The sequence below is a fragment of the Protopterus annectens genome, chromosome 3.part0 (genome assembly GCF_019279795.1).
Source record: "Protopterus annectens isolate FY-2018-M chromosome 3.part0, PAN1.0, whole genome shotgun sequence".
Lineage (NCBI taxonomy): Eukaryota > Metazoa > Chordata > Ceratodontiformes > Protopteridae > Protopterus > Protopterus annectens.
In genome coordinates, this window is record NC_056731.1 from 483,909,489 (window position 1) to 483,936,494 (window position 27,006).

At 44.1% G+C, this 27,006-nt stretch overlaps 1 protein-coding gene across 1 annotated transcript in view; it reads left to right on the plus strand.

The window, feature by feature from the left end:
- CCT5 (chaperonin containing TCP1 subunit 5) overlaps positions 1-25,447 on the plus strand; it is a 559,422-nt gene extending 533,975 nt beyond the window's left edge. Inside the window, exon 11 of the mRNA XM_044064906.1 lies at positions 25,228-25,447. Within this exon, the coding sequence (XP_043920841.1) occupies positions 25,228-25,355 (128 nt within the window). The 3' untranslated portion in view covers positions 25,356-25,447. The remainder of the gene's footprint in view (positions 1-25,227) is intronic.
- Positions 25,448-27,006: the final 1,559 nt, after the last annotated feature.

The window sequence follows — 27,006 nt, forward strand, 5'->3', positions numbered from 1 at the left end:
TAACTGCAGTATCCCGCCCTTGAAATCGGCAAACATAAACTGCATCTACCTACACAGACGCTGCACTCGGTATTTATCCCTCCCTACTGTGGGTCTCTACCTAACTGCAGTATCCCGCCCTTGAAATCGGCAAACATAAACTGCATCTACCTACACAGGAAAGTGACGGAAAAGTCCTCATCACTCAGTTACTTGCTAAGTACAAAGTAACACTTTAAACAAGACGCTGCACTCGGTATTTATCCCTCCCTACTGTGGGTCTCTACCTAACTGCAGTATCCCGCCTTGAAATCGCAAACATAAACTGCATCTACCTACACAGGAAAGTGACGGGAAAAGTCCTCATCACTCTCAGTTACTTGCTAAGTACAAAGTAACACTTTAAACAAGACGCTGCACTCGGTATTTATCCCTCCCTACTGTGGGTCTCTACCTAACTGCAGTATCCCCTTGAAATCGGCAAACATAAACTGCATCTACCTACACAGGAAAGTGACGGAAAAGTCCTCATCACTCTGTTACTTGCTAAGTACAAGTAACACTTTAAACAAGACGCTGCACTCGGTATTTATCCCTCCCTACTGTGGGTCTCTACCTAACTGCAGTATCGCCTTGAAATCGGCAAACATAAACTGCATCTACCTACACAGGAAAGTGACGGAAAGTCCTCATCACTCTCAGTTACTTGCTAAGTACAAAGTAACACTTTAAACAAGGTACGAATCTGAAGTTATCTTTTAAAGACCGATATTGTATATTCTGCATCTACAGTCTCAACGCTAGCACTGGGCTAAGGAAATCTGGCAGTAAATTAGTAAGCACCCTGTTACACAAACAACAGTCTAATAGCTTAAATACCTGTAGCGCTTACTAGCACCATTCTACCATAGTTTTACTGTGTCAGTCTAAGGCAAATCAGTGCATTACCATTAGCTTGTTTTTCTTTTCTTACCTGGTTTAACACCTAAATTAAAAGAAAACCTGGGAATCAGGATTATCACCGCTCCCGCCCTTCTGGCTCGGCCCGCCCGCCCCCCACCCCCCCCCCCCCCCCCCCCCAGCCCCCCAGTACCCTACATTTATTGTTAAGTAACCACACCTCCTTATTAACATACTAGCCATTCACAATCTCTCATTGATTTAGCCCCTCCTTTCCTCCAAAAGAAGTGAGCAAAAATGTTTAATTTTCTAACCACCATGAATATGGGAAAATTAGCAATCCTGTGCTTTTACTATCTCTGTTTGCTAGCTTATACCATATTAGTAAATATGAAGACCAACCATATATAGGTTACCATTTCCCCAGAAAACAAACAACAGCTTAGGGTCTCAAATTGCTCTTAAACTCCACTAACAACAGTCCGACCTTTTAAAGCTAATATCATCCACTACCACCAACCAAAGTTAACCTCAACTATCATAAAACAAGCAATCCCAGAAACTAGTACTAAAATTCAAAACTCCTAGAATATATCAGTAAAATATATCAAGGGCTGGAGACATCCACCCCAATCCTGGCCCATATCAACAAGCAACCCTGACTGTCCTGTGAATCTCCTAAGACATCCCACTTGCTTCAAATTCTCCATCTAAATATTAGAAGTGTCAACAAGAAAGTGCATAATTTACATGCACTCCTAGGTACTTACCTACCAGATATAATGTGTTTAACTGAAACATGGCTAAAGGCAGACATTTAAGACAATGAACTGATCCCACCTGGATATAATATATACAGGAATGATAGAAACAAAAAGGTGCGGAGTCGCTGCACTTTTAAAACTAACCTTAACGCTACCATTAATCCTACCCAACCACCGCAATTCTAATGCTGAGATACAAAATTCACTTGAATAAAGAAAAAGTATTAACCTAGTCGCTTTATATATCCCCGGAACAATGCCTATACATTGAGAATATACTAAACTGGCTAATGAATAACTATCCACAAGAAACTATAATTATGAGTGACGTTAACATTGATTGGTACCTATGCTCTAATGATAATAACCCCACTAGCATCAACCTTCATGGTTACTCACAAACTATTACTACATCCACCAGAATGGGAAACTCTAATCAAAAGAAAGCATTCTTGATTGGATCCTTATAAACAATCACCCTCACACATATACGTCCGAACCCTGCCTAATGAAATTAGTGACCACCTTATCACATATATTACTAAAAATAAACCAGACCACTCCACTGTCCCAGTCTTTAGATCTATAAGAAACAAAAAAACTTTGACCTCATAAAATTTAAAATGAGCTGCAATCCTGTAACTGGACACCACTCAAATATCTTCCCTAGATGAAGCAGTAGAACATTTCAATACCACCTTCCTATCCATACTAGATACCCATGCCCCAAAAGACTCATCAAAACTAAAACAAAGATTGCCCTTGGCTCTCAACTGAATCCAAACTCAAAATAAAACTCAGAAATAAAGCCTGGAATACCTGCCATGAAACCAAATCAATCCTTGACCATACAATTCCAACTACTAAGAAATGCAACGAAAAGCCATAGTAGCAGACAAAACATACTTTTATTGTTTGTTACAGAATAAGCACCATAATAACCCTCAGAAATTCTGGGCAGGCTTGAATAACCTTCTCCACCCAGGTAAATCATCCACTCCAACTCCTGAAACAGCAATGGATAAAGACCCCATAGAAATAGCCAATACCTTCAATATGTTCTTTACAAACATTATCAAAACCCTAGCCAACCAACTATCCTCTTGTAACCAACCGATCATGGATACATTACCACAACCTGTAAATACCTTTTTCCTAAAAGTGTCCCTACATCTTCAATAAGAGCCCTTTTACAGAAACTTGCCATCTACCCCTCTGCAGATCTACTCCCAGCAGAATACCTTCAAAAGCTGCAGATGTTATAGCCTATCCAGTTTCTATCCTCATTAATCGAACTTTCAGTCAATAGTACCAACTTTATGGAAAATATCCCATGTTATACCACTCCATAAAGGAGGGACAGCCACTGAATTATCTAACTATAGGCCCATAGCGTTAATGTCCCCATTAGCCAAAATTATGGAAAGATGTATGCACAAACAGCTACTCTATCCATAACAACCTCCTAGCCAACTCCCAGCATGGTTTCAGACCCAAACACAGTACCACAACTGCCCTTCTCTCCTTCACTGACACAATAAACCATAACCGTAATGACAAGAAAGTGTCCTCTGCCTTATTTCTAGACCTATCAAAAGCATTTGACATGGTCAACCATCAACTACTCATGGAAACCCTAAAAAATCTCTACCTGGATAACTTGACACTAGACTGGTTTAAAGCCTACCTCTCAGACAAGAAACAAGCAGTATTGTGGCAGAATACTCTCTCCACTTTACTACCAAATACCATTGGGGTCCCTCAGGGTCCATTTTGGGGCCACTTCTTTCTCGGTCTTCATTAATGACCTCCATACAGTCATTCCTGAGGCCACCTGTATCCAATATGCGACTCAACACTGGTTTGTTCAGATACATCTCCAGACAGACTACTAACTAAAACCCAAAACTGCTTCACCAAAGTAAAACTGGCTATTAGGACGACAGTTAATCCTAAATCCTAAAAACTAAATTATTAATCTTTCAACCAACTCATAAAAATCATCTTATTGATGTCTCTTTAACATCCAAAAATGGTACTATCATCTCCCAGACCCCACACAAATTGCTAGGAGTTACTATTGATAATAAACTGAAATTCATGCATATCAACCTGTCCATCAAAACAGTAAACAAAAATTAGGATCGCTATATAGAATTAAAACTTCCTAACACCAAGTACTAAAGTCACCATTGTCTAACACATTTGCTCTCCACCCTTCTTTATTCATCTGCAATATTCACCAATCTTAACAAAACCATACTTGATAAACTATCCAGCTCATATAATCATATAGCTAGATTTGCAGCAGGAACTCCATACAGGACCCATCATTGCACCAACCTAAAACCTAAAATGGATTGAACTCCCCAACCTTGTTAGTTACCCAACTCACTGAGGTACATAAAATTCTCAAAACCCTGACAATTGTCCTTCACTTCAGAACCTAGTCCTTCCATACTCTAATCTGAACAGTACAGACCACTCATAAAGATGGTCAAAGCTTATAATACTGGAGGAGATGCACTCTTTCCAAACGCCTGGAAAAGTCTGGAACTCTCTTCCCACCAGTATTCTTTCCTCTACCTCTCTACCCCATTTCAAGAAACAACTGTTTCACCACTATCAGAAGCACTGGCTCTGCCAATGCTCACTTCCTTACTGACATTTCCTAGTCTCTATTATCTACTTGAATTTGTCCATTGTCATCATTTTTTTTATTTCCTTATATGCATTGGTAACAAATGAATTCTGCAATCTGATTGTTTGTTTGACTTTTTGACTTTTTCACTCTCTGTAATTTTATAACTTTGGAAATGTCTGTATTTGTATAATGATGGAGCTTTTCTCCCCGGGCCTCCGCTGAAAAAGGACTTTGTATCCAGTCGGATTTTTCCCGGTTAACAAATGTAAAATAAAATAAATAAATAAATCTCATTCCACCAGGGCTGCATCTACTTCTACTGCTTTTCTTAGGTGTTCCTACCAGAGACATTCTGGAAGCTGCTACCTGGAGCTCAGTTCATACATTCACCAAGCATTACCATTTACCTTTCTTCTCTAAATCCAGAGCTGGGTTTGCCACTGCTGTCCTACAGGGCCTTATAGCTGGTCCTAATGCTGTATAAATTCATCCTCCCAACCTTAGCTTTGGGAATCTACCCAAATGTAATGACTGCAGCAGTGAAACGGGAAGAACATAGTACAGTTGTGTACACTTAACCATAAATGTAGATGTTCGAGTGTATTCACTGTTGCAGTCCTGTTGTATGTGTGTGTGTGTGTGTGTATATATATATATATATATATATATATATATATATATATATATATATATATATATATATATATATATATATATATATATATATATATATATATATATAGGGGCACCTGACATCTGGGGCAAGAAAAACTGATTTAATGGCATCTGCTGCATGTTTTATACCCCTGACGTCATGGAAGAAGGGACAGCAACCTTGGCAGGACCCAAGACTTTGTTAATCAGGCCAACTGAGGGCAACCTGCCAGCAGATTACGCAAATCTAATGACTGCAACAGTGAATACACTCAACATCTGCATTTATGCTAAGTGTGCACAACTGTACTTTACAGCACCTGGCATTTGTAAAGAGACTTCTAACTTCACTGGGATACACCATCAACGAGAAGAAATCACACCTATTACCCTGCCAACAGATTGTATTCCTGGGACCAAGCTTGAACACAACTTCCCAGATGGCATTCCTCACTACAGAGAAACAAGTTTATTTGACAACCTACTTCAACCTGTTGGCCACAAAACCCATCTGTCTGCAAGGAAAATCCTGCAAGCCCTGGGATTCATGGCCTCTTGCATTCTGCTAATTCCAAATGCAAGACTGCATATGAGGAAGCTTTAATGGTATCTAAAAAGTCTGTGGTGTCAACATTCTCAGGATCTAGAATCAATAATTCCTATCATTCCTTGCCTAAGAGCAGAGTTCCTTTGTTGGGCAGGGGCCTGCCACCAGAACAAGGGACTGCCATTCACTCTACCCCTTGCCGCCCAAACCCTAACAGCAGGCGCATCAGACTGCATGGGGGGCTCACTTGGCAGGGCAGTTCATTCAGGGCAAATGGAACCCAAATCAAATGCACCTGCATATCAGTCAAAAAGAAATGTTAACTGTACAGAATGCTCCGACGGCCTTCAAGGATCACATTCTTCCAGGAAAGTTATTGGTAAAGACGGACAACACCACTGTTATGCGGTACATAAACAAGCAGGGGTAACCCACTCATACCCTCTCTGCAGACTTGCCATGACTCTGTGGAACACAGCCTTGAGCTACCAAGGGCATCTACAGGCTCAGTTCCTGCCAGGAAAGCTAAATACACTGACAGACGACCTAAGCAGAAATCTCATGGACCCACACGAGTGGAAACTGGAACCAAAATATTCAACATGTCAAGAAACAAATGGGGGGGGGCCCAGAGATAGACCTGTTTGCCTCCCCGCAGAACTACCAATTAGACAAAGTCTGCACAAGGACTCCTCACAAACAAGCTTGGAAAGTGGATGCCGTGTCCTTCACCTGGAAAAGCCTATCCGTTTATGCCTTCCCCCTCTGCCTCTCCTCTCCAAGGTAATACTAAAGATCAAACAAGACAAACCAAGGACAGTACTGATTGCACCAGACTGGCCACGCCAACACTGATACCCCCTCTTATGCAGTGTCACTGCTGGCACCTTGGCACCTGCCTCAGACCCCTGCCCTGCTGTCCCAGCAGGTGGGCTAGATTCTGCACCTACAGCTTCAAACCCTGAACCTGGCAGCCTGGCTAATTACCTGATCTCTGTTACCATCCCTCAGTAAGCAAGTGATGGATGTCATTCTGGAGGCAAGGATGCCTAGTACTAGAAAATCCTATGCTGAAAAATGGAAAAGATTCTGTTCCTGGAGCCAAACTCAGGGGATGGGCACAGCAGTGCCCAATTTACCCCATATTCTTCAGTACTTAACTGAGCTGCTTCACAAGGGCCTTTCTTTTTCTTCCATCAAAATTCATGCCTCTGCCATTTCAGCTCATTACAATGCAGAGCCACCCCTCTTCTCTCATCCACTGCTCAAGCAATTCCTCAGAGGGGCCAAAAACTTAAGACCACCCAGGAAGGCAGATCTATATTAGCACATCGAATGGACTAAATAGCGAAAGCTATTTGTTCGATCTGATGCTGTCGAAATGGCAAAATAGCAAAGACACGGAGCATCAAAATTGTTCCCCAGGGGAAAAATGTGGTGGGCCGTCTTTGGGACTTTTCCATTTCTTCCACTATGGTGCGATCTCGGAGTTGGTATATTTAAGTAGGGGGTGTGTGGGGGGCATTCGCTATTTTCATCGTACGATAAGGTAATGTAGATGCCAGGAAAGCCCCTACTCCAGCCTGGGACCTTAACTTTGTATTGGAAAAGCTCACTCTTACCTCCCTTTGAGCCAGCTGCAAATGCAGAGTTGAAATTCCTTTCTTGGAAAACAGCCTTCCTTCTAGCTATCACTTCAGCAAGAAGGGTGTCTGAATTACAGGCCCTCATGGCAGTGGAGCCTTTCATCTTTCATGCTGACAGGGTGTCCCTCAGGACCAGTCCCTCCTTCATGCCCAAGGTGGTATCCAGTGTGACCCTTAATCAGTCCATTGTTTTGCCAACCTTCTTTTCTAATCCGTAGAACAAAGGGGAATGAATACTGCACTCCTTGGATGTGCACAGACAACTTAGATTTTACTTGGACAAGACTAAACCTCTCAGGAAATCTGAACAACTGCTAGTTACATTTGCTGCAGGGGCAGAGGGGAAGGCCATTTCAAAGCAAACCATTTCTAAGTGGATAGGCCATTGCATTCATTTCTGCTATAAGCACCATGGAAAACCTACCCCACAGGGGATAAGACCACATTCAACCAGGGCTGCATCTACCTCTACATCCTTTCTCAGAGGTGTCCCTACCAGGGACATCCTAGAAGCTGCTACCTGGAGTTCTGTACATACCTTCACCGAACATTACCACTTTCCATTTTTTTCTAAATCCAGAGCTGGCTTTGCCACTGCAGTTTTGCAGGTCCTTACAGCTGGTCCTAATGCTATCTAATTACCTCCTCCCACCCTTAGCTTTGGGAATCTACCCAAATGTGATGACTGCAACAGTGAAACATGAACATAGTACAGTTGTGTACATTTACCATAAATGTAGATGTTAGTGTTTTCACTGTTGCAGTCCTGGTTACCCTCCCTCCAGCCCCCTGACTTCTATTGACTATACCTCTAATTTTGTTTGCTATGCTTTAAGCTTTTTGGTGTATTTGCTTTTTTGACGGTGTAACCTTGTATATAACTGCTTCCCATTATGAGTGCACCTGACATTTGCAGCAAGAAAAACTGATGTAATGGTGTTGGCTGCTTGCTTTATACCCCTGACTACCTGATGTCATGGAAGATGAGACAGCAACCGACGCATGACCCAAGACTTTGATAATCAGGCCAACTGAGGGTTTCTGCAAGCAGATAACCCAAATGTGATGACTGCAGCAGTGAGTACACTCTTAACATCTACATTTATGCTAAGTGTACACAACTGTACTGTCTTTATCATTTTCTTTTCTCCTACCTTCCAAACGTCCACCAGAATACCAACTATTCCTGGAGTTTCCTGCACATTGGTTATACATCCCCATTTTTATCTAATATTCCCCTGTCCTAACTGTTAATTGGCGTATGCCTTGGCATATTCAAGTCTTCCATTAATAGTTCCATTTGTGCTTTTTCTTGATTTCCCTACTTTTCTGCTTTATAAAAATTTTCATAAAATTTCTAAAATTCTTGGTACCATTACAGAATCTCTTGTTATTTTTCTTGTTATAGGCCCCTAAGTACTTTCTGTTGCCTCAGTCAAAATTTTTGCTCTGGTGTTATCAAAAAAAACAGTTGTTTAGCAGCAGTTTTTTTTTAACTCCTGCATATTCACTTATTTTCTCATTATTACTTTGCAGTTGTGCCTCCTGTTATGTGAGATTATTTTTATTTTGAAATACTTTTTTGTCATCCCTTCTATGTAGTTCTTACTACTACTTAACTATATCTTTTTATTTTATTTCTAGGATATCTTTAAACTCCTCTTTCCTTTTATCCCAATAACTAGCTGTAATTTCTGGAGTATTTTCTGTCTTCCCTAATTCCCTGATAATGTCCACTACCCATTCTGTAAATTCTTGTCTTTTCATCAGGTAGGTGGGGAAGTGCCAGTGTCTTTACTTCATTACCCTGCATTTTTATCCTGGTAATTATTTTCGCATGATCTGAAATAGTTGGATGTGTCAGAGTAGGTAAATGCACTTGATCCTTTGAAATACAATTTCTGTCAAGTTTAGTCCAGTTATTGTACCTTGGGGAATAATATGTAAATGCTGAGTTCCTACCTCTGAATTTGCATCTTCCATACCAAATATCTTCATACATTTCTTGTGAAATCTACCCTGCTTTTTTTATATTTTCCCTTCTAGGCCCACCATTTGTTGCAAATCAAATTCCAGTCCTATTTCTGACTGAAAGCAAATTTTCTCCCCAGTTTTTTAAGCACCGTAATAGCAGTTTTAGGTGTAATATAACTAGATACCAGAGTAATCCCAATCCCTTGCCAGTAGCAACTTTACTACAAGTATGCCATTATATTTTTCCTCCTCTGTCAATGTTGGAGCTCTTCTAACAACTAATATAAAAGTATACATATTTTCCTTTGTCCTTGATATTCTGCTGAATGCCCATCTTGAAATCCTTTATCAAAGTCACATGTTCATTTCTTTCCAAATGTGTTTCCTGTAGGATTGCCTTTTTGCACACACACACACACACATTTCTTAATATAATTGAATATTCTTTCCTTTTCATCTATACATGTGCAGCCATTCAAATTCCAAGATAATATGGAAAGTATTGCCATTATGATAAATCATTATTTCCACCTATTATATGTGTATGCTTTGTAAAATGTCTATTTCTAGCTATTGTGATAACATTCACCCGCTAATCTTTGACAGGTTAATCCTTTGTGCAGTTTTTTTCTTATTGGCATTGGAACCTATGCCACATTTGATGAGACTTTTTGTTTTACTGAAAACCCTCAAAAAGCGCTCGCACACACGCAGACACACACACACAACCTGTTAATACAAACACACAAAGCTATGTAAAACGTCAAGTAATGAAGTTTAACCCACCTTATAGGAACAACTGATCAAAATAGCAGTCAGCACAGGCCTTAACCTAAAATTAAGTTCAGTGCTAAGATGCATGTTATTGCCTGTGCTTCTACTTTAAATTAATAGGTGTCTTTCTTTTTTTATCTTTATTCCTCTCCCAGATGTTTAAAAAAAAATCTTGCTTGCTTTCAGAAAACATTAACTTTTAACCTTGAAGAAACCAGCATTCTGGCTTTTTATTTCCTATTAGCTTGTCTCTGTGGAAATGTAAGAGGAAAAGTGTCCTCAGTTACAGGCTTCTAAAAACAACACAAAACATTTATTGCTAAGGGAAATAATCTGAAGTAGGTTACTTCATTTGATCATCAACCTGTGGGTATCGGATCCGACCTGGATTCGAGCCGGCAGCTTTCCAAGCTCCTCCTTACCCATAACACCCTGCTACCTCCTTCCAATCCTCAGATCTCATTTGCCGCGGCTTTGTCAAGCACGAGTTTCTCGAGCTCCTAGTGTTAGGCCATTAGATTTTCCTCAAAATCTTTCTTAGTTTTTGTGTGTGTGGATAGTATAATTTCATAGTTTAAACCCCTGAGTTTTACCGTTCCCTCATAGTTTAAAGCCTAGTAGACCACCCCTTTTCCCTTAGGTGTATGTGTGGGAGCGTGTGTGTGTTTTTACTTCAGAAGTCATGGCCAAGGCCCCAAAGGCCATCTTTTCTAAGTGCACTGAGTGTGGCCATAAGCTTTCCCCAGCGGATGGACACACCTACGGTGGCATCCTCTGCCCGGGGGTACCGCATTTGTCATTGGGCTGCCAAATTTGCACAGCCTTTAACCCCCAGTCCCTGAGGGATAGGAGGAATAAGCTGATTCTGGCGGGTCTCCTACCCGTGGAGTCTGCTTCCTCCACCTCTCCCTCGGTGGCTGCAGCTGTTAAGCCTGCTGTCCCCTCTCCCCTGGCTGGGACTCAACCTCCCACTTCTTCCCAGGGAGAGAGAAACTCTAGAAAAGAGAGAGAGGGAGAAAGAGAGGCATAGAAGCCACAAGCGGCGGGCCGATTCTGCCCCCTCGGCCCCGCCTGCCAAGCTGCTCTCTTCACCCCCAGAAGGTCTCCGGGCCTTCCTCCCCTCGGCTCCGTTCTCCACTCTCCTCGACGGAGGAGGAGGCCCTACCATCTTCAAGGTTGTCTCGGCGGCTTCCTCTAGGTCGACCTGCAGCCTCTCCGACGCTGATATGGACCGGATGATTCGTCGCTTTCTCCAAACCCAACTGCAGATGGGAGTGCTGCTGCCCCCCCCCCCGGGGGGATGGAGTTCAGCCCCACTTTTTGCCCCGATAGCTCCTTCTCCGATCCACTATCGGGTTTCAGAGCCTTCGTATCCGAGGAGTCTGAGTCAGGGAGTCTGCGCCGATGGTTATTGCTACCTCGATGGCGGCCATGCCCTCGAGTTTGTCGGATCCCCTTTCTGAACCAAGCTCTCTGGGCCAAGAGCCTTGCGTCGGATCTGTGGGGGCCAGTGTGTCTTTGGTTCCGTTTCGGTCGGAGCACACTTCCCTCTCGTGTCAGAGCGCTTTGGCTCCGATGCTGATCCCCATGCCAGATCCGAGGGTGTTAACCACAGAGTCCAGAGAGATAGAGGGTCCTCTCGAGAGGTTCGAGACCCCCTGCTCTTTCTTCGAATTCCGCCCCCACTCCCTTGCAGCTGGGCTTGTCTTCCGTCATCCAGTCCCAGGAACAGCCTGCGTTGACGCCCCAGCCCGTTCCACTGGCGGAACATGACCCTGTTGGTGAGCCCTCCTCGGACAGTCCCACCGAGGAGTCCCCTCACAAACGTACATGTAAGAGGAGGCACTTGGACTCTCCTGAGTCCCTCACGGAGGACACCGATTTTGGAGGAAGGGGAAGGTTCCCCCAGGTCACCCCCCGAGGACGGCTCCTGTGGAGACATTATGGAAATGCTTCGCTTAAAGGGGGGTGGTCAACCCAAAAACCTTTCTCAGATCAGTCTGTGTTCCTGGAGGCATTCAACGCAGGCCCGTCTACCTCTTGGGTGTCCCGGCCGACCCCCTGGTTGACCTCATCACTACCAGGGTGTGGAAGGAACCGGACACTGTAGTGCCAATCCCCAGGAGACCCGATAAGATCCTTAGTCCCCCTTTGGATAGGACGGCATGGAGCTAAGGGTTCCTCGGTAGATGCCATGGTGGTGGCGGCTGCCTCCAAGAAGGAACTGGCACAGGATAGTTCCTTGGTCCATCCTCCTGATAAGGAGTCTCGGATGATGGATCGTATCGGGAAGCGGGTGTTTGCTTCAGCTACCTTTTCCATAAGGGCTCTGAATTACTTGGCCAATGTGATTAGGCTTCAGCGGGATCTGGTGAAGGAATACGCTTAGTTTCCCCGAGTCCATGTCGGCTGAGGACAAACAGACCTTCTCGACTCGCATGGCCACTCTGAAATCTGTATCGAACACGTCTATGCGGCTACTCCCATGCCACGGAGGGGGCCGCTAGAGCCAGCAGATCAGGCATCGCCTGACGGCATCACGCCTGGGTCCAACTTTGCGGAACCCTTCAAGGCGTCCTTTGTGAACGCTCCCTTCGGTTCTACCCTGTTTGGCAAGACCGTCCGTGATACACTGGTCCAGAGCGAGAAAGACAGGAAGATGCTGTCTGCCGTCGGAATCCGCTTCTTTACTCCTCAAAGGTCCTTTTCCAAGAACCAGAGAGGACAAAAGAAGATGTGGTTCCGGAAGTCTCAGCAGTCCCGTTACGCTCCAGACCCTTCGTCCTTCAGAGGCAGAGGGGGACAAGATGGATGCTGGCCCAGAGGCAGGGGGGGGGGCGAAGAATTTTGGGTCACGGGAATCCTTTTCCGATCGACCCACGCAGCAGTCCTGAGGGGTTGTCCGACTGCTCCTTCTGGAGGCAGTCGGGGGGGTGATTTTCGAAGCACTTGGCCCAATGGGAGTCCATCACAACACATCACTGGGTGCTTTGAATAATATCCAGAGGCTACTCTGTTCCCTTCATAAATCTTCCTCCTCAATCAAGGCACCTCCCCGATGTTCCACCCAGTCAGAGGGAGGCTTCAGCTTTAGTAATAAAGAAGCTGCTAGAAAAGAGAGCCATCCAGCACGTCCCCCCAGGCCAGTCCGGATTAGGCAATTACTCCAGGTACTTTTTGGTGCCAAAAAAGACTGGGGACTTGAGACCAATTCTCGCCCTTTCTACACTGAACTTCTTCATTGCCAAGGAGAAATTCCGGGTGGTCACTCTTCAATCCATTCTCCCCCTACTGCAGGAGAACGACTGCTTGTGCTCCATAGACCTCAATGATGCGTACTACCACATTCTCATGGACAGGTGATCCAGGAGGTTTCTCCACTTTCGGCTAGGGGCCAGTCATTACCAGTTCAGGGTCCTACCATTCGGTCTCACCACAGCCCCCAGGGTGTTCACCAAGGTCATGGCAGTTGTAGCAGCCCACCTGAGGCTTCAGGGAATACAGGTTTTTCCTTACCTGGACAAATGGGTCCTTTCCGCCTCCACCAGGCATCTACTCTGCTCAGCCAGGGATTGCTTCCTGCTCTTGGCTCCCTGTTAGGGATCACTGTAAATTGCAAGAAATCATCCCTTCAACCAGTTCAAGTCCTGGACTTCATAGGGGCCTGAATAGACACGCTTCAGACCAAGGCCTTCTTGACGTCGGACAGACTTCGCAGCTTAGCCCTTCACGTTTTAGCACTCCTTCAATCTCCCGGCCCATCAGCGGAGTTGGTCCGGAGAGCTTTAGGGTCCATGGCAGCAGCAATCAACTTTTCGCCTTAGCTCGCTTGCACATGAGGGTCCTCCAGTGGACCTTGCAGGTCCAGTGGTCCATCCTTCAACTCCCCGTTGGACTCTCCGATCCCCCTCAGCAGTGTTTGCAGAAATTCCCTCATATGGTGGCTCCAATCTCGAGAGCTTTGGGAAGGATGACCTTTCATAATGCCACAACCCCAAGCCACGGTAACCACAGACGCTTCTCACCTTGAGTGGAGGGGGGGGGCATTGCATGGGCAGAACAGTCCAAGGTACGTGGACTCAGACAGAGACCGTTCTGCATATCAGTATTCTGGAGATGAGAGCGGTGCTTCTAGCATTGCAAGCTCATCATGCCTTTCTCCGTCCAGGGACTATTGCAATTCAGACGGACAACATGTCATTAGTCTGGTACATCAACAAGCAGGGGGGGACCAGGTCTTACCCTCTTTGCCGAGAGACCATGAGAGTTTGGGATTGGGCGATATCCACCAACCGTTTTCTGTTAGCAATGCACATTCCGGGTCGGTCGAACTATCCTCTCTCCTTACGAGTGGTCTCTGAACCCCTTAGTAGCGAAACAGATCTTCCGCAAGTGGGGTCAGCCTTGCTGCGATCTCTTCGCATCGCCTTCAAGCACGAAGTGCAGTGAGTTTTTCGCTCGTAATTCTCCCCCCCAGAGACGCTCTAGTTCATGCTTGGCCATCCGGTCTTCTTTATGCTTATCCTCCTCTTCCGTTAATGACAACATTTTTACAGAAAGCTCGTCGGTTGGGGAAGAAGATTATCCTCATAGCCCCATTCTGGCCTCGTCAAACCTAGTTCCCGTACCTACGGTCTCATCTTATAGCTCCTCTTTGGATCTTAGATCCAATCCCAGATCTGATTTCTCATCCTTCGGGATTAGAAACTCCGAATCTGGACGACCTCAAGCTCTCAGCTTGGTTTATCCAGTTCCATTAGTTGCCAAGACTCTCGGTATCTCGTCTGCAGTTAGATCCATCCTGGTAGCAGCGCATAAGCCTTCTATCAGGAAGGTTTACAACAGCAAATGGAATTGGTTTTCCATTTGGGCCTCTCATAGGAATTTGGATCCTTTCACTGCTCCCATTCCAGCAGTGCTTGATTACCTATCTCATATTTTTCAGCAAGGGGCCAGTTCTTCTACTGTAAACGTTCAGTTGGCTGCCATTTCCCATTTTCACATTGGAGACCATCTTAGTCCTTTAGCTTCCACTATGATTTGTAAGACCTTCTTGAAAGGCACCTTTCTTTTGAGACCTCCTATTAGGAACGCTGTTCCCCCATGGGACCTAACTTTGGTTCTTCAGGCTCTAACTGGACCACCCTTTGAACCTGCAGCTTCTGTTGATTTAAAATTCTAATGTTGGAAAACTGCTTTCTTAATAGCTATTACCTCAGCTAGAAGGGTGTCGGAACTCCAGGCCCTTTGTACTAAACCTCCATATCTTGTTTTCCATAAGGACAAAGTCTCTCTCAGGACTAACCCTTCCTTCTTACCTAAAGTGGCTTCCGAGGCGAACATAATCAGTCCATTAATCCGCCAGTTTTCTTCCCTAAATATCGGAATAAAGGGGAATACAAACTTCATTTGTTAGATGTTCATAGACAATTGCACTTTTACCTGCACAGAACAGCTGCCTTTCACAAGTCAGAGCAGCTCTTTGTTTCCTTTGCGAAGCCTTTCTTGGGTAAGCCAGTGTCAAAGGTGACTCTAACTAGATGGATTTCTCACTGCATTTTGCTCACATACAAGATATCTGGTCTGCCAGAGCCCTTAGGGGTTCATGCTCATTCTAACTGTTCTATGGCTACTTCTACTGCATTCTGGTCAAGAGTTCCCTTGGATGAAATTTGTTCTGCAGCTACTTGGGCTTCCTCTCATACCTTTATCTCTCATGATAAATTGGATTTAATATCCAGAGGAAGGGCAGCTTTTGGCTCTGCAGTACTCCAGAATATCCTTCCTTGAGGACCTCCCAAGTTTTTGGTAGCTGGGGACTCTGTCCCACAGGTTGCTGATCAAATGAAGTTAACTACTTCAGATAAAGAAGTTATGTACTCACCATAACATTCCATCTGAGTAGGTAACTTCATTTGTCAGCAACCGACCCCCCTCCTTCCCCCTAACCTGGTTCTTTGGTTATCTGAATCCTAAAATGTTTTCAGCTTTTGGTATTCATTAGGTTAGGATGTTTCAGGTTGTTTGGTCTTGGTGAAATTGTATAATTGGGCAAATGCGATCTGAGGACTGGAAGGAGGTAGCAGGGTATTATGGGTAAGGAGGAGGAGCTTGGATCTTTAGCTTGGAAAGCTGCCAGCTCGGATCCAATACCCACAGGTTGCTGACAAATGAAGTTACCTACTCAGATGGAATATTATGGTGAGTACATAACTTCTTTTTTCTCCACAATCACCTCTCCAGCTGCTGTTCTATCACTTAACTACCACTCTCAAGCATACCTACAACTTCTATTTGTTCATTAATGAATCTCTTTTAATACCCGTATAAAGCATGTAGCAAGAAATGTGAGTTATTTTAACTATCTTGATTAATCCTTCTTCTGTGAGTCGTATCCCAAATTGTAAAAAATGCCACTAATGACCTATTCTATAAAATTAGATTGATACTGTTCTATACTTTTTTGTGTGCTTAGCCTCACTGATCTGTATAAGATAGCCCTATGTAGTAGTTTAGTAACACATCTTTTACATATCTATGTAATTTTTATCTCAAGTTTGTAACTTACCATTGTGTCTGGAGCTTTTCTCCACGGGCTGCCACTGAAAAAGGATGTGTTCAGCCGGACTTTCCCGGTAAACAAATGTAAAATAAAATACACTTGTCCTATATGGACAGACTCGGAAAACTCCAACTATTCTCGGTCTCATATCGCCTACTTAGAGGCAATCTCTGCTTGACTTACAAAGCCATGTCTGACCCAGCTCTGTTAGAAATGCTATATCTAAAGAAATCCCAATCCCTCCACACCACACGATCCAGAGAACACAACCTCATTACCACAATTAACAGAACATGTCTGAGGGACAGGTTCATAACCCAGAGACTGCCCATGCTCTGGAATAGACTTCCCATACATGTCAAGCAAGCACCTCGCTGACCCTCTTCAAGACAAATTTTGATGAGTGGATGGGAAACAGAAAATTCACCCTGGGATCACTCTAGTGGCTCTACTCGACAGATACTGGGGACTAAGGTCAGGTGGTACTATGCCATGGTAATCCTGTGGCTAGGCTTGTAAAGGCCCTAGGGCCATTAGCCTAGTACAAACCAATGAACCTGTAAAGTAGGACAGCAGTGACCCACACCCGTCCCAAGAACAGGAGACAAGGAAGGCAAGGAACAATGTGAAGGTAATGTTGTCAAAGTAAAACTGAAACAGTAGCAGCATATCTATGATTAGACTGAATTATTGTACAGTGTGTATATTGCACTTTACAGTCCTTCAGTGTGTGGGTGAGCTACCTTAGTATTGCACTTTGTTATTGCACATCCATAAAATAAGCCACTTGATAGGCTAGTTATGTAACAGATGTCATGGTTCATTTTTCCCAAGAGTTCAACAGTCTAATGGAGGGTGGAAAGAAACTTTAGTCTGGTGGTCTTACAATGCAGGTTTATGCATCTCCTGCCTGAGGACAGGCGAGTGTACAGACCACTGGTAGGATGCATTGGATCACTGGAAATCTTTTGGCCTTTTGATGCATTGGCATTTGTGTAGATCTTCCAGAGATTTAAGGGAGGTGCCATTGATTCCTTCTGCCGACCTTACAACTCTCTTGAGAGCCTTCCGATCCTGATTGTTACATCTCCCATACCAGACTGTAATGCTGTTGGTCAGGACACTTTCAGTGGTGCTCCTATCTTCTTTCGGCTTTTACCAGTTAGGGGTCGGCAGAGCGGAACACCTGTCCGCTCATGATTGGCAGTGAAGTTTTTACAGTATCGAGCTGCCAGCCTGGCGCCCAACCTTCCACGGAAGGTACACGCACACACACTCGTGCCAAGGGCCAATTTAGAGTATCCAATCCACCTACAGCATGTCTTTGGGATGTGAGAGGAAACCGGAGCACCCAGAGGAAATCCAGACGACCACAAGGTGACTCTTCACAGAAGGCACCCCAGCCGAGGATCGAACCAGAGAACCTCTTGCTGTGAGGTGGCAACGCTATCCGCTGCACCACCGTGGCCGCCCCCAATGGTGCTCCTATGAAAGGTCTGAAGTATGGAGCTTGGTAATTTTGCCTTCCTAAGTATCCTTAGAAAGTGCAAGCATTGCTGAGCTTTTTTTGACTGTGCTGGATACATGGACTGACCAGGATAAGTTCTCCGTGACATGAACACCCAAGAACTAAAGTTAGCGTGACCCTGTGTTGTAACCCATTGTTTATGATAAAGGTAATTACTAAGGTAGTCCTGAACCAAGCAGTCTGTGTGTTTTTCTTCCAACACTCAAAACAAAGGATAAATTATTTTGTACTTCATAGACGCACATCAGCAATGGAGGTGTTACATGGGAAGGACAAAAGGCTACCAGAACAGAACAGCTATTTCCTCCACAGGTGAAGAAAAAGACTTAGTGACAGTAAGCCATCTCTGAACAGATAGCACTCTCTATGAACTTTGTTTTTAAAACTCTTGGCAAGACTTTGCAGAAAGTTGCATCTTGTTCTGCTACGTGCTGCATTTCCTCAGAGATGAGTGCTCAGGATATCTGAGGTGGTCTCAGTGGTCCTCTGTCCACCACTGTTCAAAACATCATAGGATGGCTTTCATTTCTAAGGTAAGAGCTAGGTTCACCTTTTCTGAATTGAAGGGGTTGTTATTTTTCCACCCAGCAGTAAGTCAGTCACTTCTGTAGATAAGCTGTGGGAATATTCCCTTAGGTTGTGATTGTAACAGTGACTTACAGGAAGAATCTAGTAGGCAACATGCTAAGTACATTTGAGTGTATTCACTGTTTGTCTTTTCGCTGCTACTCCTAACCTGTGCTGGTTGTGGTGTGGTGTTTAGCAGCTGGGGATAAGTACCCTTTATCCGTAACATTGATATCTATACTATCTCCACTTTCTCTTCCCTTTGTTTGACTCAGTCTGGCTTGTCCTTAATACCTTCCTGGGAATCTCAGTGCTGTGGTGTGCTTTTTAGGAACAGCATTAACCATTGCAGGAGCAAGAAAAGAAGCTCACAATAGGTAAATGGTAGCTACATGCCAGGTACACACAAATGTCTGAGATAAGTCAGTATCGTCCTAGCCTAGGGCAAATGGTGTAACTCTGAAAGTTGAGCCAGGCATCAGCAACCAAGTATATTTCTTTGCTGCTACAGTATTACTGACTGCGGTGAACACTTGCATGAAGAATATAATTGTATAATCTACATGAAGCAGTTATTTTTGTTGCATGAAAATGTGGGTAGGGAGAATTGAAAATGCATGTCCGCTGTTTGCTGTACTAATTTATTTTTAGTTTTTCTTTGTACAGTATAGTAATGTTCTGGACACTTATTGATTTTTTTTTTCTATTTTATTTGGTTTTGATATTACTTTTAATAAAATTCCTTCCAGATTAGACTTGATCAAAGCCAGGTGCCTTTAGTTGCATGCAGATTCTGCTGCTTCTGTTACACCTGGCGGATGTCCTTCAAGGATGCATCTGCAGTCATAACATGTGGGTTGTCCTGCCTCAGGCAGCCCTTCGGTCGGCCGGATTCCAAAGTCTGGGTCTGGCCTCGGCTGATGTCGCACTTTCCCCGACGCCAGAGCGTCTGGGGTATAAAAGCATCAGCCGACGCCATTTTCCTCAGTCTTTCTTGCCGCGCGGTGCCCGAAGCAGAAGCTGTTCGCAAGTGCCGGTCGGTCAGATCCAGTGAATTCAGCTACCAAAGACTTCGAAAAAGCTAAGTACCCCGTTGGGGACTCTTTCTTGCCTCAGCCGATGTCAGACAAAGTAAATAATTGTTTAACTTGTGGGAAACAAATACCTCATAAGGATTTCCATTCCTACTGCCTTCCTTGCTTAGGCCCAGACCACGACGTATCGGCCTGTTCAGCCTGTGCTTCCTTCAACCGACGAACTCTTAGACGTCGGTCGGAGTTTGCAGAGGAATTTTTTGGGGCCAGTTTTGCTTATAAAATGCCGTCGGAGACTCCGACTTCGCATTTGGTGAAAAAACGGAAGGAAAAGGACAGACACTCGCGGCCCGCGGTTTCGGCTGAAACCACGGTAAGGCCTACCGCGAGTGTCTCGGTTTCGGTCGAAACAGAGTCCTCGGAGATTCCTACTTCCGAATCCATTCAACCGACCACCGCGGGCCGGGAGGCCCCGGCTGAGTCGGCTACCGAACTTCCTACCGAAACCAGTGTCCAGGAAATGTCCGACACCATACCTTTGGACATTTCTACTCCTGCACGTGGGGCAGCTAGGCCCCCTGCTTCCATGTCCATTAAGGCCTTTTCTAGGGCTAAAGCTGCTAAACTTTCTAAAGCTTTGCCTCCCAAGACTACCTCCCAGAGGCCTTCCTCTAGTTCTCAGATCCTCAGCCTTGCAGAGGACCTTATTTCTTTAATTAGAGGTTCACAACCTCACCCAGACAGGGCCTCTCGCCCTCCACCAGACAAAAGGCCCAGGACTGACCCCTCTGACCCACACTCTTCAGATGAGTCCACGGATGGATCTGAGTTGTCAGACCACCAGGAGGAGGCTTATTCGCCTTATGAGGATTCAGATGCTGAGGAATCTATCCCTTCGGCCTCCCCTCCTGCGGAGTTTTCCTTTGGTGAGACTCTACACTCCATGAGAGAGCATTTTCAATGGCAAGGTCAGGATTTCTCTGATTCTAGAAAAAGATTAAGGACCTTTTTGCATTTGCCTCAACATAGGCCCTTAGCTATACCTCCTGTTCTGAATGTAATTGATGATGTGTACAATGATGTCAGTACAGCCCCTGATACTCTTCCTCCGGCCCCTGCCAAACCTGATAGGTACTACAGGGTACCGGATTCTCATTTCCATCTGTATAAAGCCCATTCTGCAGACCCAGAAACTATTTCTCAGGGCCCTAAAGGGGTTGCAGCCGCCACTGCCAAAAATCCTCTATCCTCTGAAAGAGAGTCTAGAGCTTTAGAGAGATGGGGAAAGAAGGTATATACTTCTGCAACTCTTTCTGTCAGGGCATTAAATTGTCAATTTCACATGATACAGTACCAAGAGTATTTGTTAGATGAACTGAATAAGAAACTTTCTTCTCCTGAACCCCTTGACCGTAAATCCCTTCAGGATTTGGTACACAACTCACAACAGGTTAGTAATCATTTCTTAAAATGTGGCTATGATGCATTGGAGGCTTCATTTAGGTCAGCTATGACTGGGGCAGTTATTCGTAGGCATGCCTGGCTGAAGGAACAATCTTTGCCAGACCATGTTAAAGCTAAACTCCTGGATGCTCCAATGGAGAAACAAAATTTATTTGGCTCCTCTGCTCAGGAGATCTTAAAAAAGGTTGAAGAAAAGGCAAAATCTGTGCAAACAGTTAAGGATTTCCTGCAAGTACAACCACCGAGATTCAGCAGAAACTGGCCTACTAAGAATTGGTCCTTTCCAGACTCGGACAGAGCCCAGAGGGGCAGGAACAGGCGACCTAGAGGCAGAGGCCAATCGAAGGGCTCCTACAGAGGCCGTCAGTGGCAGCCTGCCAACCAGAGGAGTAGTGCAACAGCAGCAACAACTACTACTACACCAGGACAGGCTCAATGACTTTACTCTGATTCCGCCTACCAGGGAACAACTGGAAGCACCCTTGGGCGGAAAGCTGGCTTTATTCTCAAAAAACTGGCATTTATATTACAAGGGACACATGGACACTGCAAATAATAGACAAAGGATACAGGTTCCACTTCCACACTTTGCCAAAAAGAAACGGAATGCCAAACCTTCCACCAAATCAGAGGGCAGAGGCTTTAAGGCAGATCAGCAATTTGCTTCAGATGAAAGCTATAGAAAAGGTACCTCGTTCAGAACAAGGCCAAGGATTTTACTCCAGGCTATTCCTTGTACCAAGAAAAGAAAATCAATGGAGGCCTATTCTCGACCTGTCCGCACTGAATACTTACCTCGTTGTGCCAAAAGTCAAGATGCTGACCCTACAGCAGCTTCTTCCCATGTTTGGCAAGGAGTCTTGGCTGGTGACTCTAGATCTCAAGGAGGCATACCTGCACGTCCCTATTCGACCAAGTTGCAGAAGACACCTCAGATTTCTTGCAGGATCAGAGCATTATCAATTCTCAGCATTGCCCTTTGGCTTATCTACTGTGCCCAGAGTATTCGAGAAATGCCTGGCATCAGTAATTGCACATTGCAGACTTCAGGGAATTCAAATCTACCCAAACCTGGACGACTGCCTAATACAAGCGGACAACAAGGGAAATTTGATAAAGGACTTGGCCTATGCCATCCACCTGCTACAGGCCTTGGGATACACAGTCAACATCCAAAAGTCAAGACTAGTGCCATCCCAAAGGATAACTTTTTTGGGTGCAGATCTGGACACAACCACCCAAATGGTCTTTCTCACAGAAGAAAAACAAAAACAACTTCCAGATTACTTCATGATTCTGACAAGACAAACTCAGCTTACTGCAAGGAAAATCCTGCAGGCCCTGGGTTACATGGCATCCTGCATAATTCTGATACCACACGCCAGGCTGCACATGAGAAAATTACAATGGTACCTAAGGAGTGTATGGTCTCAACACAGTCAAAGCTTAGAAACCTTGATACCAGTCATTCCATGCCTTCAAAAGGAATTTCTGTGGTGGGCTCAGGCCTGCCAGTCCAACAGAGGGTTGCCTTTCAACAAACCAAAAACAAGGCAGACCATCACCACGGACGCTTCAGACCGAGGATGGGGAGCACACATGGAGGACAAATATATCCAAGGCCTATGGCCTCAAGGACAGCTAAGCATGCACATAAACCAAAAGGAAATGCTGGCAGTGATGCATGCAATCGACGCTTTCAAACCCTTCCTCCAACAAGGCCACCTGTTAATAAGGACAGACAACACCACGGTCATGTGGTACATAAACAAGCAGGGAGGCACACACTCTTACCCTCTATGCCGGCTGGCTGTGAACCTATGGGAACTATGCCTGAAACTCAATATCCAACTACAGTCCCAATTCGTGCCAGGAAAAGAGAATACACTGGCAGACAGCTTAAGCAGAACTACCATGGATGCGCAGGAATGGATGCTGCATCCAGACATCTTCCAACTCATAGCAAAGGTATGGGGAATGCCGGAGATAGATCTGTTCGCCTCCCCACTCAACCATCAACTGAAGACATTCTGCTCAAGGACATACCACCCACAAGCTTGAAGGGTGGACTCTCTCTCTTTCAGCTGGAAAGCTCTAAAAGTATATGCCTTCCCACCTCTCCCATTAATGTACAAGGTTCTACTGAAGATCAGGGAGGAACAGCCAAGAGTGATACTGATAGCTCCAGACTGGCCAAGGCAACACTGGTATCCATTATTGAGAAGCATGTCTCAGGCAAAACCATGGCCTCTCCCCCTATGGCCTCTTCTTCTGACGCAGAACAATTTCAAGAACATGCATCCCAACTTGAAAACATTGCAGCTAACTGCCTGGAAAATGCCTTAAATCACAATCAAACTGTTTTATCACAGAGGGTGAAGGACATTATCTTGGAAGCTCGCCGGCCTTCCACAAGGAAGACATACTCAGCTAAATGGAAGAGATTTCTCATTTGGAACACATCAAAAGGCTCAGATGTGGCAGTGGCAAGCATGACACATATCCTGGAATACTTAGCAGAATTGTTCCACAATGGCCTGTCCTATTCTTCCATTAAGATTAATGCCTCAGCAATTTCAGCAGAATACAATGTGGATCCACCTATCTTCTCACACCCTCTCCTCAGACAATTTCTGAGAGGGATCAAAAATATTAAACCTCCAAGAAGACCCCCTCTACCGGCTTGGGATCTCAACTTTGTGCTGGAGAAACTGACACTTCCTCCTTTTGAACCAGCAGCATCAGCGGATCTACAGTTTCTGTCTTGGAAAACTGCATTCCTTCTGGCAATAACTTCAGCAAGAAGAGTATCTGAGTTACAAGCATTAATGACAGTACAGCCTTTTCTTATTTTCCATCAGGACAGAGTTTCACTAAGAACCAATCCTACTTTTATGCCAAAGGTGGTATCTAGGGTATCCTTGAACCAGGCTATTCACTTGCCTACATTCTTCCCAAATCCACAGAATAGAGGGGAAAAACTGCTGCACACCCTGGATATACACAGACAACTACGCTACTACTTGGACAGAACTAAAACTAGCCGAAGAACTGACCAACTTTTTGTAGCATATGCTACTGGGGTGCAAGGAAAAGCAATTTCCAAACAGACAATTTCAAATTGGATAGAAAATTGTATTCGATTTTGCTACTCCTTTCATGGAGAAACAGTTCCTGAAAACATCAGGCCTCATTCCACAAGGGCCACGGCCACCACTACAGCTTCCTACGAGGGGTGGCTACCAAGGACATTTTAGAAGCTGCTACTTGGAGCTCCGTGCATACATTTGCCAAACATTACAATCTACCTTTATACTCCAGATCCAGAGCAGGTTTTGCTACTGCAGTCCTGCAGGGGATCTTAACTACACCATCCTTTTCTTAGTACCTCCTCCCCCAGATTGGCTATGGTATTCTACCCATATGTTATGACTACAGATGCATCCTTGAAGGACATAGTACAGTTTTGTACCTACCATAAATGTAGATGTCCGATAGGTATGCATCTGCAGTCAGGTTTACCCTCCCTCCTACCCCTCTGTGGTATTCCTAGGGTACTTACCCCTCTTTTAGCTAGCTGGGGGAATCTATTATGGTGTATTTGTTTGTTTATACATGTATATATTTATATAATTTTGCAAATGTTTGGAACTTTTTTGCGTTTATCCAAATTTAGCCTTCCTAGAGGGCACCTGGCATCTGGGGCAAGAAAAACTGAGGAAAATGGCGTCGGCTGATGCTTTTATACCCCAGACGCTCTGACGTCGGGGAAAGTGCGACATCAGCCGAGGCCAGACCCAGACTTTGGAATCCGGCCGACCGAAGGGCTGCCTGAGGCAGGACAACCCATCAGATGCATACCTATCGGACATCTACATTTATGGTAGGTACAAAACTGTACTTTTCCTGAGTCACATTTTGCATTTATTGTTTTCTACATTTTAATGCCAATTTTTATTTTGTTGCTTTATCTTGTTCATAGAGTTAGTACCGTTTTTATTGTTGCTGATGTTTAAGCATACGGTCCTTAGTGCTTTAATACCAGAGTAGTTCTGCTGTGAGGAATTAAATTGGCTTCACATTGTGAATAAAAACCTATTATATACACTCCACACTAGTTGTCTGGATAAATTCATTATAAGGTTCTTAAGCAGTTCAGGCACTACTGACATTGTCTTCTTTCTTTACAGATATGAAGAAACAGCATGTCATTGAAACATTGATTGGCAAGAAGCAACAGATTTCTCTGGCAACGCAAGTGGTTAAAATGATTCTAAAAATTGATGACATCCGCAAACCTGGAGAGATTGAAGACTAGTGGTTTACTTCATTTGTAGCTATTTATTGTTTGGATTAAAAACTTATCAAAGTAAGCTCTTAACTCTTGCACAATAAACATGTTGAAGTATGTGTGAGTTTTTCATTTGTTTTGACTGTAGATTTTGAATAACTGTAGTTTTAGTAGCGTAACACTATATTGAACAAAATGTTTAAAGTGAATGAATTGCTTAAGCTGAAAAGCCGTGTTGGCATTTTGAACTAAAATTATTAGAACAAAGTCTCAGTTGACCCCCACCCACCTCCCTCCCCCAGTAAAAAAACATATTTCCACCAGCCCAGCCCACACAGTTGTATTTCATATCCATCAAGCTGGCCATATTCTTTATGCAAGTAGCACTTCCAAAGCCATTCCATTACACCATCACCTTGCTTTGCTCTATCATCTTTCCATATGCATTCCCATTCTTTTAAACAGTAAAATCCTCATCCTTCCATCATTTTAGGCTCATCTCTATACGCTGTCAAAGCTGTTTGAAAAAGTAATCTCAGAGCAGCTGTTATAACACCTCAGTATTGCTTCTCTGCTAACTAACTTTTCTTTTGCAAATGTCATAGCAACCTTATTCTCTTCATTTACTGAAAATCCATATGCCCTGTAAGCATCAGAAAATTAGCAGGTACAGTTTTTGTCACTGTATCCAAAGCTTTTGATACCATGTCATTATCTGGCCTACTACAAAGTCTGTTGTAATTTGGATTTGATGACACCAGACTAAAGTGGTTCAAGTAGTATCTGAGAGGCTTACTTGCACATAGCATATTAGTCTCAAATTAAAAGATCCCCAGAGCTTAGTGCTCACCCTGTGCAGTTTGTTTGTTATTCGGGTAAGGAGGCTAGTATAAGAACCTTTTCGGCCACAGCCTGGGACCAGTGGCAGTAAACAAAAAACAAAAGAAAAAAATTACCATAACATGTCTTATCTACATTGTGCAATAAGTCTGGTAAACATAACGTTGAGATCATCATGTCTAACTACCAAAAAGGCAACTAACTGTAGTTTGACAATGTTCAGTAAGTTGTATACAGCATGACATAAATACATGTACAAGTTTTTGATTCCCATAAGTATTGAATATTAAGAAAATGTATAAGAACGTCAAGTAGTGCGCTGCTGATCAGGTAACTTGCCAGCTAAGAAAAAAAAAATTCTTCTGAAACTTGAGATTTTTCTTAAAATACTTGATTTGTGTTTCAATAATTTCTGGTGGCAGGGGCTGTACCTTTATGCTGGTACACACGTTTGGTAAATGGTCTTTCACAAAATGCTTTTTAATTGTAACCTTTCTAAATTTATCACATCCTGTAACATCATTCTGATTTGCATTGGAATTGTAGCTAGCAACTTAGCACTGTACAGCTGATTTGTATTTTTATTTATCTTGCTCTTTTTGACCAGGTTAGACCTACTATGCCAGTGTCCCCTCTTTCAAGGGAGACTAGATATCATATTCATATTGACTAGGGAACTTCCCCTTACTTGTTCAGCTGATTTCCTGTTTTCTAGCACAGTGGTAGGAGAAGCACTAGTGGCAATATGGAGTGAATTCACGAGGCAGGGTATGGAAGGGAGAGAGACGTAGCCAGAGAGATGACTAATTTGGAGGTGCTGTTTCCACAATTTATTTTT